The sequence below is a fragment of the Haliaeetus albicilla genome, chromosome 15 (assembly GCF_947461875.1).
Source record: "Haliaeetus albicilla chromosome 15, bHalAlb1.1, whole genome shotgun sequence".
Lineage (NCBI taxonomy): Eukaryota > Metazoa > Chordata > Aves > Accipitriformes > Accipitridae > Haliaeetus > Haliaeetus albicilla.
The window spans coordinates 26,710,749-26,725,179 of record NC_091497.1 but is presented as its reverse complement, the minus strand read 5'-3'; the positions used below and the strand labels follow the sequence as shown (position 1 = coordinate 26,725,179).

The 14,431-nt window shown below is 36.4% G+C and overlaps 1 protein-coding gene across 5 annotated transcripts in view; it reads right to left on the bottom strand.

The window, feature by feature from the left end:
* DIAPH3 (diaphanous related formin 3) overlaps positions 1–14,431 on the bottom strand; it is a 238,535-nt gene that overhangs the window by 203,165 nt on the left and 20,939 nt on the right. For all 5 annotated transcript variants that reach the window (XM_069802607.1, XM_069802608.1, XM_069802603.1 and 2 more), the window contains 2 exons: positions 11,552–11,725; positions 5,861–5,965 (listed from right to left, as the gene is read on the bottom strand). In XM_069802607.1, coding sequence (XP_069658708.1) covers positions 5,861–5,965; positions 11,552–11,725 — 279 coding nt within the window. The remainder of the gene's footprint in view (positions 1–5,860; positions 5,966–11,551; positions 11,726–14,431) is intronic.

Sequence of the window (14,431 nt, the reverse complement as noted above, 5' to 3'; positions counted from 1 at the left end):
GTTTTGATTTGATTGGTAGTAAATTAAATTGATTTTGTTTCTTCCCCAAGTTGAGCCTGTCTTTCGCCTGTGACCATAATTGGTGAGTGATCCCTCCCTGTCCTTGTCTCGACCCATGAGCGTTTCTTTCTATTTTCTCCTCATCCCACCAGGGGGGAGGAGTGAGCAAGCAGCTTGGTGGTGCTTTGCTGCCGGCTGGGCTTAGACCATGACACTCTGTGATAAGAGAACATTGGGGGGGCTACTGGGGGCTATACTACCTCTCCACTCCAACTATATTTCCTCAGATTTGAGAAATGGATGTTCCAGATTGCCAAAGAACAGACTACTGCCAGGAACTACCCTGAAAATATAGCATCTCATGCTGTATTTTGGTACACCACACATAGTACGTGGAATGTCATTCCAAACATGCCACTGAATTGATGGAGATCACTATTTGCTTAAATACAAGAGTCACTTCCGATAACTATTTTCCACAAAAAAGTAGATGAGATAGCCAGGAAGGAATGAGGGTTGATGGGAGCCTTAGAATTTGAGATCTAGGAAACCCAGAGAAAAAAAAAAAAATCCATAACAATAAATGTTCTCACAGACAAAAAGAAACTCAGTGTCTTCAGTTTTCTTTCATGTTCTGTGTTTAGTTCATAGGCACATAATACTCAAGTCAGAAAGGCCCTACAGCAAGGGAACTTACTTTAATCTCTTCAGATATTCTCTGGGTCCAAGAGCTAACAGTATGTATTGGTAATGCCACAAACAGAACACCACCTCCTCAAAAACATCTAGTTGTTTGGTTGGTTTAGGTCAGCTGTCCTGGTTATGTCCCCTCCCAAGATCTTGCCCTGCCCCAGCCTGCCATTGGGGGGGGGGCAAAAATGTTGGAGAGACAGCCTTGATGCTGTGCCAGCACTGCTCAGCTGTAGCCAAAACACTGGTGTGCTATCAACACCTTTCTAGCTACTGATGCAGAGCACAGTGCTGAGGGCTGCTATGGGGAGTATTAACTCCATCTCAGCCAGACCCAATACATATTCCACAAACAATTTACGCTCCTCACCAAGATGGTATAATTGCTTGCACTTCTATAAGGTAAGAATGCTCAGCTCCCCTACAGCTTTGACACAGCTATATCTAAAGAGGAATGAAAAAACAACTGGAGAGTATCTCCAAGCCAAACATAGAAGATCCTTAACAAAACAAAAAAGCATTCATAACATTAAGAACTAAATAACAGACTTGATAAAACATGAAAGGTAAAAGGTAGTACACCATGAGTTGCCCAAAACACTACAAATTCATTGGCTTAAGGGGAACTGGCAACAAGGGTTTCTGTCTGGTTATTCAAGAGCTTATATACGGTTGCGATATCCTGTTACAATAATCCCCAAACATTTTAAGACTAGACAATACATACCTCTAAGGCACGATCAGGGGAATTTGAGTTACGGCTGTGATATAAGGAGGAAATTGTTACAACTGTGGTGTAACAGGGGATCAGGGCCGTGTCTGCATGCACATGCAGCACGTACAGTTCCCCGTGTGATCCTGGATCTGCCCAGCTGCTCTCTGCATAGATGAGATAATGGACTGACTAGAGAGAAGATGACCAAACAAACTCCTAGCAGCCTTCATGACAAAGTATTTAACTAAATGTTACAGGAGCTCTCCAGCTGGAAACTTCAAAAAGTCCCAGAAATTCTCCTGGCAGCTCCTGCTGTGCATAGACTAGTTGATAAGCACTACTTGTATGCCTAAGCATATGGATTAATATCCTGGATGGAGAATCTGTCATTTCCAGTGACTTCCCCCAGCAGTTCCTGCTATAAAATTGATCAAGCTGGGTATAACTAAGATACTTATAAATAGTCAGTAAAATTGCTTTCTTTTGATGCAGAAACAGTCATATAGGGCAGTCATATGGACAGAACATATAGTTAACATGGTTAGAAGATATTTTGGAAGTAATTTAATATCATCAATAGCAATGTGTGCGGTGGAAAAGTCACATGGGACAAAAGCCTAGTCAGACTATAAGAATTCACTAGAATGACATTTCAGAGAGTCTCATCTGACCCATCTGAAGACAGTGTCACAAGCAATGGAGACTCACATCAACATCCAGACAGTAACCAGCCATTCCGTTTCAGACTCAGTTCCCCACCTAAATATTACCCTATGCAAAAGATGCCAATAAACTGTGAATGTCTGTACAACATACCCACAGTACCAAGTACCACTTATTCATAGTTATACCAAGGTTCTGCAAGATAATAACAATATGATACATCTGCCAGTGCTTAAATAAAATGAGAGCTGCATTTGGTACCAATTGTGAAACTGATTATATTAGCTATATTTCAGCATGGGAAAAGCTGCTTAAGTTCAAAATGCTCGAGTTAACTGAGAAACAGGAAATAACTTGAGGCATCAGTGCCTCTAGAAATTTAATTGCTCAACTGAAGAACAACTGGTCTGTGAGCAGATGCAGTATGAAGTCAGCATTAATTAATTCAGTTAAAACATTACAAGCGAGTAAGCTGCACAACAAAAACAAAATCTTGTGAAGAAAACTCACTTTAAAAACCCAGTTTGCGTGTGTTCAACATACAGAACAGCAAAACTTATGGTAGAGTAACATTATAGCAATGCTGCTTTTATTTCCACTTGAGTATTAACTCCATGGAAATTGATTTTTAAAACTTTTCTGGGCTGGAACATCTTTGTATGTGTTTATATAGCACTTAAAAATGTGACACTTTCTAACCTCAGATAATCATAATACATACAAACAGCTACAAAATCACAGAAAATACATTGGACATAACAATTTCTAACAACAAGCAGAACAACACTGCTTTTGGTAGATGAGAATTCACACTCACATAATAGCCTTTAAACACAACTGTTGTTCCCTTCTCCAACTGTTTCCTGACAAATAAGACATGACACCACAGCAGACAGAAGTTTCATTCAAGATTTCCAAGCCATGATGGTTAAACAATATGCGATATACTTCTCTAAGATAAGGTTTTTAAGAGAAGAAATAAGGCTTCATCTAAACACTATACATTACAAGAAAACAAGAAAGTACTAGCAGAATACTGAGGCACTTGAGCAGAATTCTTCCAAGCATACAATTTTTGCTATCATTCAGATTTTCAGTAAGTACTACTAGTATCCCAAACCCCAAGACTGTTTATTCTTAGCAATTCTTCTACAGGGAACCCCTGAACACATTATAAAGAGTGATGGTAACAGCATACTTACAAACATACGCAGACATATATACAGAAGCATGCTTTAAGCTAACTGTTCAAGAAGTGTCTAAGCAAAGTGGAGTGAAATGAATGAGTATTGGACAATGCATGTCAGTAGAACTCTGCTTATTTCTAAGTAACTTTGAGTCCTTAAGTGATGGATCCATTCTAAACATCTCACACATACAGAGGTAGCTCACAGTACTCCATACACAAGCACCTGAGCACAGCCCCACCAAACCCAGCATAATTTCTAGATGTGTCAGTAACAGAGATGTGCTTTGTAAATATTGGAAAGGAGTTGTGCATTTCTAAGAAACAGAAACCCTGATAGTGAGGTCAATGATGAAGCTTTGACTATAGTGGAGTCTGCTTTTATCACCTGAGGCTGCTTCACTTTCAGCAATTCATTCAAGGTGCAGACTCTGTTGTTCATTTTAATAGTTTTTATAATGATAACTGCTTTAAATGAAACCTGCTCAGTACTCTGCATAGCATTTGCAAATAAGGATATTTGTCCCAACATGATATAGCTTAGTACTTGTCTCCTTACAGTTTGAGAAGTATGAACTATCAAAAGATGTTACTGCAGTATCACTCATAGAAAGACCCGAGATCGGATTAGTTGCACATAATAGGCAGGAGCTATATGGCACTTCAGCTCTTCTGAAAAAGTATGACACTCTTTTATCAAGTCAAGGTACACCAAAATTTAGCCAAGTATCCTGGGAATGCAGTGCACTATTCTCTCTAGACTGAGAAGGCACTCAGACAGTCCAACTCACTTGAGGCGTGAAAGAGCATGCCAGGAACAAAGAGTTTGCAAGGACGAGGGAAGGAGTTTTCCATCCCAGTAGCTCCAGCACTAAGCTGAATTCATCTGAAGCACTACTGTAACAAGCAGCTCAATCTATGCATCACAGAAACACCTCCTCCCAGTTATACAATGGGTGAATGTCATTTCCAGTGAGAACACAACAGTAGAAACAGAGTTCAGTAAAGACAAGAGTTTCCCTGCATGAATTAGTCTTCAGTGATCTCCCACAGCAGAAAGGGAGATACGTGGGCTGACAGCGGAGGAGGGGAACAGAAAGGAAAAAAAATGCTGTTGGGGGAGGCATCACTACCTCGGGGGAGGAAACAGACCTGTCCTCTTCGATAGAGTACCTTGTATGGCTGCTTTGGGCATAGTGCAGGAAGCTCCATTGCCAAAAAACAAGTGTGATCACAACCAAAGACAAAAAACAAATCTTTATTGCAAATGGCACTCGGAAAGAAGGATCAATGAAACCTACTCTGCTATAAGCTTCAGTTCGTTGCAAGTATTAAATATCAGGAAGTAAAAACACGAAAACCTTTCTCTTGAGAAAGAGTCCTAACATCACCATCATCAGGATGCTAAGATTCCAGAAATAAATGCAGATGCAGCAACTCTGCAGAGCCAGCCATGTCCTATTATCACATTACTTTTTAGATCAAACAGCTGAGGTCTTAAAATGGGTGTGGACTAGGGGTATCAATGACATATAAACCTTGACATGCTGGGGTTTTTTTGGATTGAGAAACTTCAAGAATGTTGTGAGATTTACTAGCCTGTAGTTTCCTGATTTCCCATGAAATATCTCTAAAAACAGAAAAACAGGCTAGACCTCCCAATCTTCCAGTACTAAGGAACTTTTATGCTACAGAAGGACTAGTAGCTTTGATAAACTAATCTTAAATAAAATAGCCTCCAGACAGTTCAGTCCTGCACTAGGCATCTACCTTTCTAAAAGTGCTAGAGCATTACACTAATAAGCTACATCATTTGAAGTAGACAATAAGATAAATACCTCAATTAAATTACTATATTTAATGTCTTCTTTTCTCAGTATTTAATTACATATGGGCAATTTTTACTTATATCTCTACATGCATGGAGCAATGAGAGTCAAAGAATCAAATATATGAATTCTAAAACAATCAAAAGGTCTAAGGAAAATATTAGCAGTGCAACATTTAGCACTGGAGTCAGTCCCCACTTTGCAAAAAACTAAGCAGTTTTTCTTATGCCAGCTTAATCCTTAAACTGCCCAGTACACATGCCAACCTAATCCTTAAACTGCCCAGTACACAACTCTTTGCGCTTCTCTAAAACAACCAATAATTATCCCTATAAGTAAAAAATGGACACTAATTGGGTTCATGTGCAACACTTTCGTTACCAACTATTACACAGCATCAAAACATTAATTCTGTACTGAAGTATGAAAAAGGCTAATCAGTTAAGGAATTCTTTTTTAACAGTGCTAGAAAAGAAGAAAGGTTCACATCAAACTTTTCCAAGAAGTTTTCTCCAGAATCTTTCCATCTCCACTAATAGCCACACCTTTACCAAAAAGAAATGCTTTTCTGTGTTCAGAAGACACACCTGAAGTACAAGTGAGTATCTTTCATTGCAGCTTGTAAAATAATGATAGGGCCCTCTAAAAATGTTTGTGTCTATGAGAAACAAAAGTTAGTCAAAAGAATCTAACATGCATGCATCACTTTTTCTCTCCAGTAGGAAATAATGTAAACATTAAGTCATTTTTTTGTGTACTTCAGAGAAATTTACTTACAGTCTTCGAAGCAGTGCTAATATATTGCATCACCATTTCTTTTTTGGTATTAAAATCCTTTTCTCTCAATGGCATCTTCTTGTCTTCATTTAAATTCATATCTTCCTAGAATGGGAGGGGGGAAAAAAAAAAAGCTTTAAATGTCATCCAGCAACACAGTTGTTTAACTATAAGAGACTGATTTAAAAAAATAAAGACACAAAAATAAGAACTTGAGCAAATGAAAGCTGTTACACAAAAAACTTTTCAAAAGTTACATGTTACTAACTACCGTAAAAATCCTTATCTATCTTCCCTAGCAACTCAGACTAAAAAAACCAGTCAACTATGCCAGGATGAACAAGTGCATCATAACCATTACTAGCATAATCTCTTCTTAGAAATCATCTACAGTTTCACATACACACACACTAAACTACAGAAAAGCATTATTTAACACTTCCTAAAACATTTATAAATGTACTCAAACCAGTCTCTTAGAAAGATCTTTTTGATGATATATCCATTTGTTCTATAATTCTGTTCCTCAGTTCCCAAATACTTAGTCCTGGGCAGCGGAATCGGCTTTGCGCTGAGAGTAGTTCCCAAAATAATATTCACCTTTGCAATAGGTAAGGCCCAAATTCTTGACGATTTCATCATTAAATCAACAACTTCAACTGTTACCAAAAACCCATCACAATTCATTCATTTCAACATAAACCCAGAGGTCAAAAAGAGGAGATGCACATTCAAAGCCACATAGCAGCTATTTGTTGACATTTCTGACACAGAGACTTCTGTTCCAGCCTAGAAATGCTCTGATCATTGTAATCAGTTCCACATCTGTGAGGAATGAAATTTCCTATCATGCTGGATGTAAAAAAAAAAAAAAAAAAAAAAGCTTTAAGAAACAATTTAGGCACGAGCACATGCAGCCTTACTATGGTCACTCAAGCTTATCAAGAATTACTGCAGTTATTTTCAGCTGAGACTCACGAGGTGAATCCCCACCAGCTTTGGCAGGAGCAACACTACAAAATCAGTGGGTAACCATCTTGATAACAAGGCTATTTCACCTAGTCAGAAATCAAAGACAGACAAACAGCAAGCAAACTCATAACCTTAAAATTTTAAGAAAAAAAAGGCTAAAGACCAAAATTTTATACTATACTGAAACTTGTTTCCTTGTCTTTCACTAGTTTCCATATTGAATATGACAGAACCAAGCACAGTTCCTAGAAACATTTAGAGTTTTGTATAAATCTGAACTGTGAGAAGACATTGCAGAAAATGCTTGACCCCTTAAGTTGAACTTCTTCAAAGTACAATTAGGACAATTTTGTGTAGATTCTGGATTTCCCCCACACACAAGTTACTGTTTCCTTTCTTTAAGGACTAGAAAAAGATCCTTACTTCAGTCTAGTATGCATTTAAATTATTACTTATTATTTATTGATACTATATAGTGTTTTTATAGTATCAGATTCGTATATTTGATACTATATATACACTATATAATTATTTGATATTTTTAGTATCAAATAAGTACAGTGTGCATGCTGTAAAAAGTTCTTTCATTCAAGCAATAATAATATAGCATTTTGCCTCCTTGGCAGCTAGCTTGCTTATTTGCATTACTTCCTACATCTGAAAGTCAATGTAAAACATCTTTATCTAAACGAGCTGCAAGAAAGGAGGCCACACATCATCAATCTTTTCTCATAGTTCTGCTCCTCAAAATAGTGTATTGCTTTGATCAAAAAATTCACAGAGAAACTATTTGCTTAGGCCCAAACCAAAATTCTAGCAGTGCATAAGGACACACATATTCCTGAATATTTTGCAAGTTACCTCATACTAAATCAAATGTTGTGGGCATTATCTTGAATGGGCATGCTGCATTTTCTAGCTTTTCTTGGATGAAAGGCAAACAAAAAAATACTATAATTTATTTAATGATGGGAAACCTGGTATGATCCAAAAATGCTGCATGGGCTCAAATATTCATACTAAAATTAAACAAAAACAAAACCAGGCTTAAATACATATACCTTAAAAACACTGTTAGGATCATATATTATATGCAAAGAAATCATTTTCTTCCAAGACATAAAAAAGTGGAAATTTTTTTTTTTCTGTGTATACACCGTTTGGGAAAAAAGTGAAAGATATTTAAAGTTACCTGTCTCTATCAAAGATTACAAAATTCACTGCAGCTTTTTTAAGATGAGAAAGAACACAAACAACCACAAAAAGTAGTGCCTTTAGTATTGCAGAAACAAAAACCTTAAGTAATTGTCTGCTCAAAGGAAGGGTACATGAAGGCTGTTAAGCATGCTGTTAAATGGTCAGGTGGAAACCCAAAAATTTATACCAGTTGCACAACAAATCAATCTAAATATTTTAATTTATTGGTCAAGCATTTAGCAGTTAATTACATAACTAGGCAGGACTTTTACAATTGAATTCTGACATTGATATATGGGTTTGGACATAAAGATTTGGGGACTGCTAAAAAGCATTTAAAATAAGGACAAGTAAGGAAGTTCTTTTCAATTTACTTCTTTAAATTTTTTTCAATAACAAATTCTTTCAAAGCCAGAAAAATACTACAATTTTAAGTTCTCAACAACTGCTCAAAAATCTTTACGCCTTATCTAAGACATTTCCTTAGCTTAGAAAGGGGGAGAGGGGGGAAATCAAAATCAATCAGATTGCCAAAACTACTACAATGTTAGGATTCCCTCTAGCCTTTCATTTGTTATCCTAGCTTGTTACAGGTATTTCTCATCTTATGTAGTATTTCAGTTTAATTAATTACCTTCTTTTAAATACACAACAACATATTTATGACTATTCTTATTACCAGGCAACACATCTGTTGAGATACACAAATGGCAACCCATACTGTAAATTACTAAAATCAAGTCCAACTTGACATTACCAGATAAATTTGGAGTTTTCTGCAAGTTCCAATAAATGTCTTTGGAACGCTGTGCCTCAGAATTCTTCTCCACAGGGATGTAATTGTATAGCAATACTGGCTTCAAATGAAAATACACTTTACATGTATATTTAATAAGGGTAGCTGTATTTTATTTAATACTTAAATTGTATTTTTAAAACCTACATAAACACAAGTGTAAGAACACTGAAACTAAAGTATTCCATTTTAAGTTTCAAAAACATATATGGCTAGGTCTTTCTCAGTGTTTCCTGAGAGTTATCACATCTTCAGTACTGTGCCTGCAACATGCCACAAGTTTTTTTCATAACATTGAAATGCATGTATATCCTACCTAAGGACGAAGGAAAACAAACAAACAAAAAAAAGCTTTTCACATTAGCCTGTAGCTACTGCAAAGTTCATTCTTCTGTTTAAAGCAGTTCTGCACTTCCTTCAGACTTGCTCTTTTAATTTTTCTGAAAAATAACTTCTGAACTTAAATAACAAGGAGAAAACAAAGAGCTTGGTTTTCCTGAAAAAAATATCTACCTTCTAATCACATTAAAAAAAAAAAAAAAAAAAAAAAAGGGGGAAGCAAGAAACCTATCAGTACAAACTATATTCCATAATCCTAGATGTAACGGCATGTTTATTTATAGGAAATATTCAGCCTGTGTGCACAGTAAGAAATAATTTCTTCGTTGTTGTTTTTAATAAATCAAACATCATTAAAGCAATTGACTTATACAGATTAGAAGTATTCAGCAGTACAAAGGGCACGTCAGATGTGGCTTAGTTTATAAAATACTTCATTTCTTTTATGTCTTCTTAAATCATTTAAAGTTATTCTACAGGTGAGCAATACCTCTTTGTAAAATAAGTCATTTCACATAGATGTTTTCCTAATAGCACTAACAGAAATAAAAGGAGCTAAATGACAGTTAATTATTAGCTTTAACTGTCCAGTTTTAGGAGCGCTTTCATAACTTTTGCTATCAAAACCACTCAGGATGCCACTGTATAAAAGGTTGGGAGAAGGAAGCAGTATGTATCCAGGAAAACACAAAGTATAATGTAACACACTCAGTGAAACTTCAGAAGTCAGAAACTGCTCCCTTCAGTACTAACCAATTGACTATTTTTATTGTGTGCAAAATTAACTCTAAGAGCCTGGCTACAACATTCAAATTGTTCACCACCCTCCCAAAATCACTTCATTTGATCAGAACAGCGAACTAGAGCCTACAATATATAATTAGCTTTGTAATATACTGTGACTAAACTAGCTTTATTCCAGTCCATTTGAGTGTGGATAATCTGAAGAATCCTTTCTATATTACACGTTATAGCTAAAATAACACTGATAAAGTAGTTTATCAAAGACAGTTTAAGTGCTTTGTTATTCAACAAAACTAGAAAAGCATTCAAATTATCCAGTATGTCATCACTACTTTAACATATTTTTGCAAAGTACTTATAAAATTGGAATTAATTGCTTCAGGTTCCATGGATTATAAGCATTTCTGTTTACCTAGACACACAGTAGAAGGTTTCTTAGGATTTATTTATTCCTTTTTTTATGGCATAGTCTCAACATCACACACTATCCTACACCAGAATCTCCGTGGGATGGTAGAGAAATACAACCTACGCTTATGTAGCAGGGGGTGCACGCAGGGAAGCATACCTTCAAGTTTTATTAAAAAACCTCTTCCATTTCCTAACATTTGAGCAACTAGCATTCACAGTGAACTTTCTTAACAGAAGTAAAATATCATAGACACCAAGGTAAACCAAGAAAAATGAACCATGTGAGAACAAGTACAAATACAAAAGTTTGTAATGCAGTAAATTAGTCCTCCCCTTCAGAAGCTTAACCATGAAATTCCTGAATCCTGTCTCTCAGTCATAGTTCTCAACAGTTCCACAAAAGCATCTTCAAAACCAAACTAACATTATTGAGTACTAGGAATTACAAATTCCATAAAGGTACTTCTCTCATAGCACATTTAATTTCCTCCACATCCCAGCCCCTGGTAGTCCTTTTGTGTTTCAAGAGTTACTTGTTACTTGCTGTGAGGCAGAGAAGGAAATAATAACCTAGGCATCACTCTCCTTGTTAATGTCCTCTTGTGCTCTTCAGATTGCAGTCACTCTCTTCTCTCATGGCCATTCCATGTTTAGTTTTCAATTGCCCAAAATGCCATCATCACGATGACAAAAAACCTCAACCTATTGAGGTGGTACCAATGCCACATGATCTTTCCAGCAAGCGACTCTCTTTTGTAGCACAGTAACAATGACAGCTAAGGAAGGAAGGAAGCAAATTTGAGACAGCATGTGCAGACAAAAGCTGCTTCGGAGGCAAGAACCTTAAGTCCTTTTTGTGCAAGAGTGAGATGGAATATAGGTTCAGAACAAAACCCTGCTATGACATTCAAGGCATAAAATGCTTTTGTAAAAGTTTCAGGTTGTCTTGAAAGCAAGCAGGATTCCCTATTTCTTGTTGCTCCTCAAAATCTGTTGCATAATATCACTTCTAATAATCAAAAACCTTTAGTTTCCATTTTAAATATACTGGGAGGAAAATCTTGTCAAAGTAATTTAAAGACTTCATCCCCTGAGAAACGCCCTAAAAAACACATAACAACAACATTAATAATTCAGGTAAAGATCAGAACACATGCACAAAAGAACGCTCCACCTGTCAGTTAGTCACACTGTCATTCTTTAAATAAAAGAAATCAGCGTAAGACTCTTACCATCATTTTTTCAAACAACGCTATGATTTCTCTTTCCGACATGGGTTTTGGAGCAAAATCCTCCGCATCCATAGGTGTGGATGACCAATCTGTAGAATGTGACTGCTTCATATGCGGCAGAGGAGGTCTTTCCTTTTTACTTCCTGGAATTCTTATACTGGCAAATCTATCCAACTGAAAACAGAAAAGGTATAAGGTATCACATACTGTTTCCATTCTATGTAACCCTAATTAAGATGGGTGTTCTTGGAAGCTTAACATCCTTATTTTTCTGTGGTAACTTGCCTGTTATTTAAGTGTCTTATTTTAAAGGGTTTTCATACAGATACATATAATGGTCAGTTGCCTCAGCACTTGAGTTAACAGACCAGAATCCCATTACATTATGGAGAAATCATGCAGAACATGAGAATTTTACGGAAAGTTTGGAGGAAAAGATATCTACAAAACCAATTTATGAAGAGTTCTTCCCAACCATTACATGTAGAATATGAAAAAGCAGGCTTATTTACCGAAAGCATAGTTTTAAAATATTTTTTGTTACTCTGAAACAGCTGTACTCCTGACATTGTATTAGAATATACAGATATGCAAATAAGCTACTTTTTATTAAATGACAGGTTAGCATAACTAAGACACTGTTCTATTTATTTTTTATTTGCACTATGTTATCCAAAACTTAGTGCCTTTCTGTGTTCCAATTATTTAGAAATTCATTTAGGAGAAGCATAAAAACCACCAGCTCCTTTAATAAAGTTAAGTAGGATACACTCACAGTTTCAGGAATAATCCTTAGGACTTATTACCAACATGAGACAATTGCTCTGACTTTACCCCTTCAAGAGCCAAAAAACTTCTTTGGAAAATTGTTTTGGGTTGTAGGGTTTTTTACTGGCTATATATTTATCAGCTTTTCAATAAACACTTACTAAGTGAAATTTTAAACATTTTCATTGTCAGAGCTTGTGTTTTAATGTATATGGGCAAGGACCAACAGAACACAAAAGCAGCTGACATACTCAATGAGATGCATTAAATCTTAATCATCTTTGTAGCAGCCTTTTGAACAGATGTGAACAGCAATATTACACTTGTCAACACAGAAGAAAGTTACAGTAGCATTTGACGCATAAGAAATTTTGGACAAGATTTCAACCATATCAATAGACTTACATCTTTGAAATGCTATGCAAAAATATTCTGAGGCTTCAATATATCTTGAAGATAAGTATCTTGAGATATCACTTAAGAAGTACATCAAAGTTACCAAACTAAATGACAAATAAAGTTATTATAGCGTCTGTGGAATTAAGATCAGAGAGAGCAAAGAAAATTAGTAGCAAAAATTGGGTACAAGTGTTCCACTCTAGTCAGAGCAAGAATTGACTATTAGACATCCATTAAGAGAGGTTTAGAGGAAAACAAAAAAGACTTTAACTCTTCCTGTTCAAAACTGAAAAAGAACTGTTTTTGGAACATAGAAAAGATTATAAGCCACTCACATACAGATGGTTGAAGAACATGCAAAAGCAGAAAATTAATACAGCATAAACATAAAAGAGCTCAGCATGGATGATGGGGCCCTTCAGTGTCATATCAAACCAGCAGGCAACAAGAAAAGCACACTACAGGAATAATTACATAGGCAAGACCCAGGAAGAAAGAGAATGCAACAAAAGCAAAAGGGAGGGTAACATCATCATTGGAAGCGTAGTATAGAGTCATCAGTGGCAAAATCTATCTTACAACTTGACCAGACAGCAATTTCCCTTCCTGTCTTTAAAATCAGAAGTCTATGGTAAGTATGGGGGGATGAAGCCAGATTGCAAACTGCAGTGACTAGACTAGAATCTTAAAAAAATCGTATTATATCAGATTTTTCTTCTCAAACAATGGCTTTCACAGAGCACTGATGAAAGGCAGCACACCTGCTCCAAAGAACAACTTAGCTAGTCGCTTCTCCATGCCCCACTGTTCACTATCGATTGCATAACCTAAGAAGCAAACCATTACATTTGAAGATTCTTTGTAGGCAGACTTGAAGCAGGGGTAGAGGGAAGATACTTTGGCTGAAATAACAGATTTCAGCCCATGGTCCAGTCAGCAGAGAATTGACTAAATTAGGTTTAAGAGAGGTGTGCCCTACACTTCTTATCCCATCTCTCCTGAAAAATCTCAGCTCCTTCCTTACAGTCTGTGTTCCCCAAGTGTCCCCTCTTCCTTCCCCTGCTCCACACAGCAGCAGCAATAGCAGTTCTGGCCAGGCAGAAACACCCTGGTCTCTGCTGTGAAATATCCCATGCAGTCCCAGAGCTACTCTTGTTCCACTAGGAACAGGCAGCACCAATTCAGGGATGAGAGCCCATTCATCCTTGAAAAGGGATATTTCACTTCCTTTCACCTGTTCACATTTTTACTTTTCACTTGTTCACATTTTTGGTTTATGCTTTGTTTTTAAGCACCTCTTGAATGTTAGACTGAACGGTAGATGTTTTGCAACATTACAGATTAGGCCGTAACATTCATATTCACCATATTCACCAAATCCTATACCACTTGTCCTAGAGGGGGGAAGCACACTCTTGGAATATATTTGATCAGGCAAAACATATAAGACAAAGTGAGACACTAGGATTATAAGCACATTTAAACATGTGTCAAACAAATTACTTTAAATAATTTATAACCATGTAGTCTAAAAATAAGATTTCCATATATTAAAAAAAAGGAAATTCACAAGACCTGCACAGCAGTACAGTGTGTGTATTCTATATACACTTCTCTTTAGAATTATATATTGATAGTGCTTCAAAAAAGTTAATACCTCTCAACATTCCATAAGGCGAATAATTTCATGGTCCACAGAAAGCACTATACAGA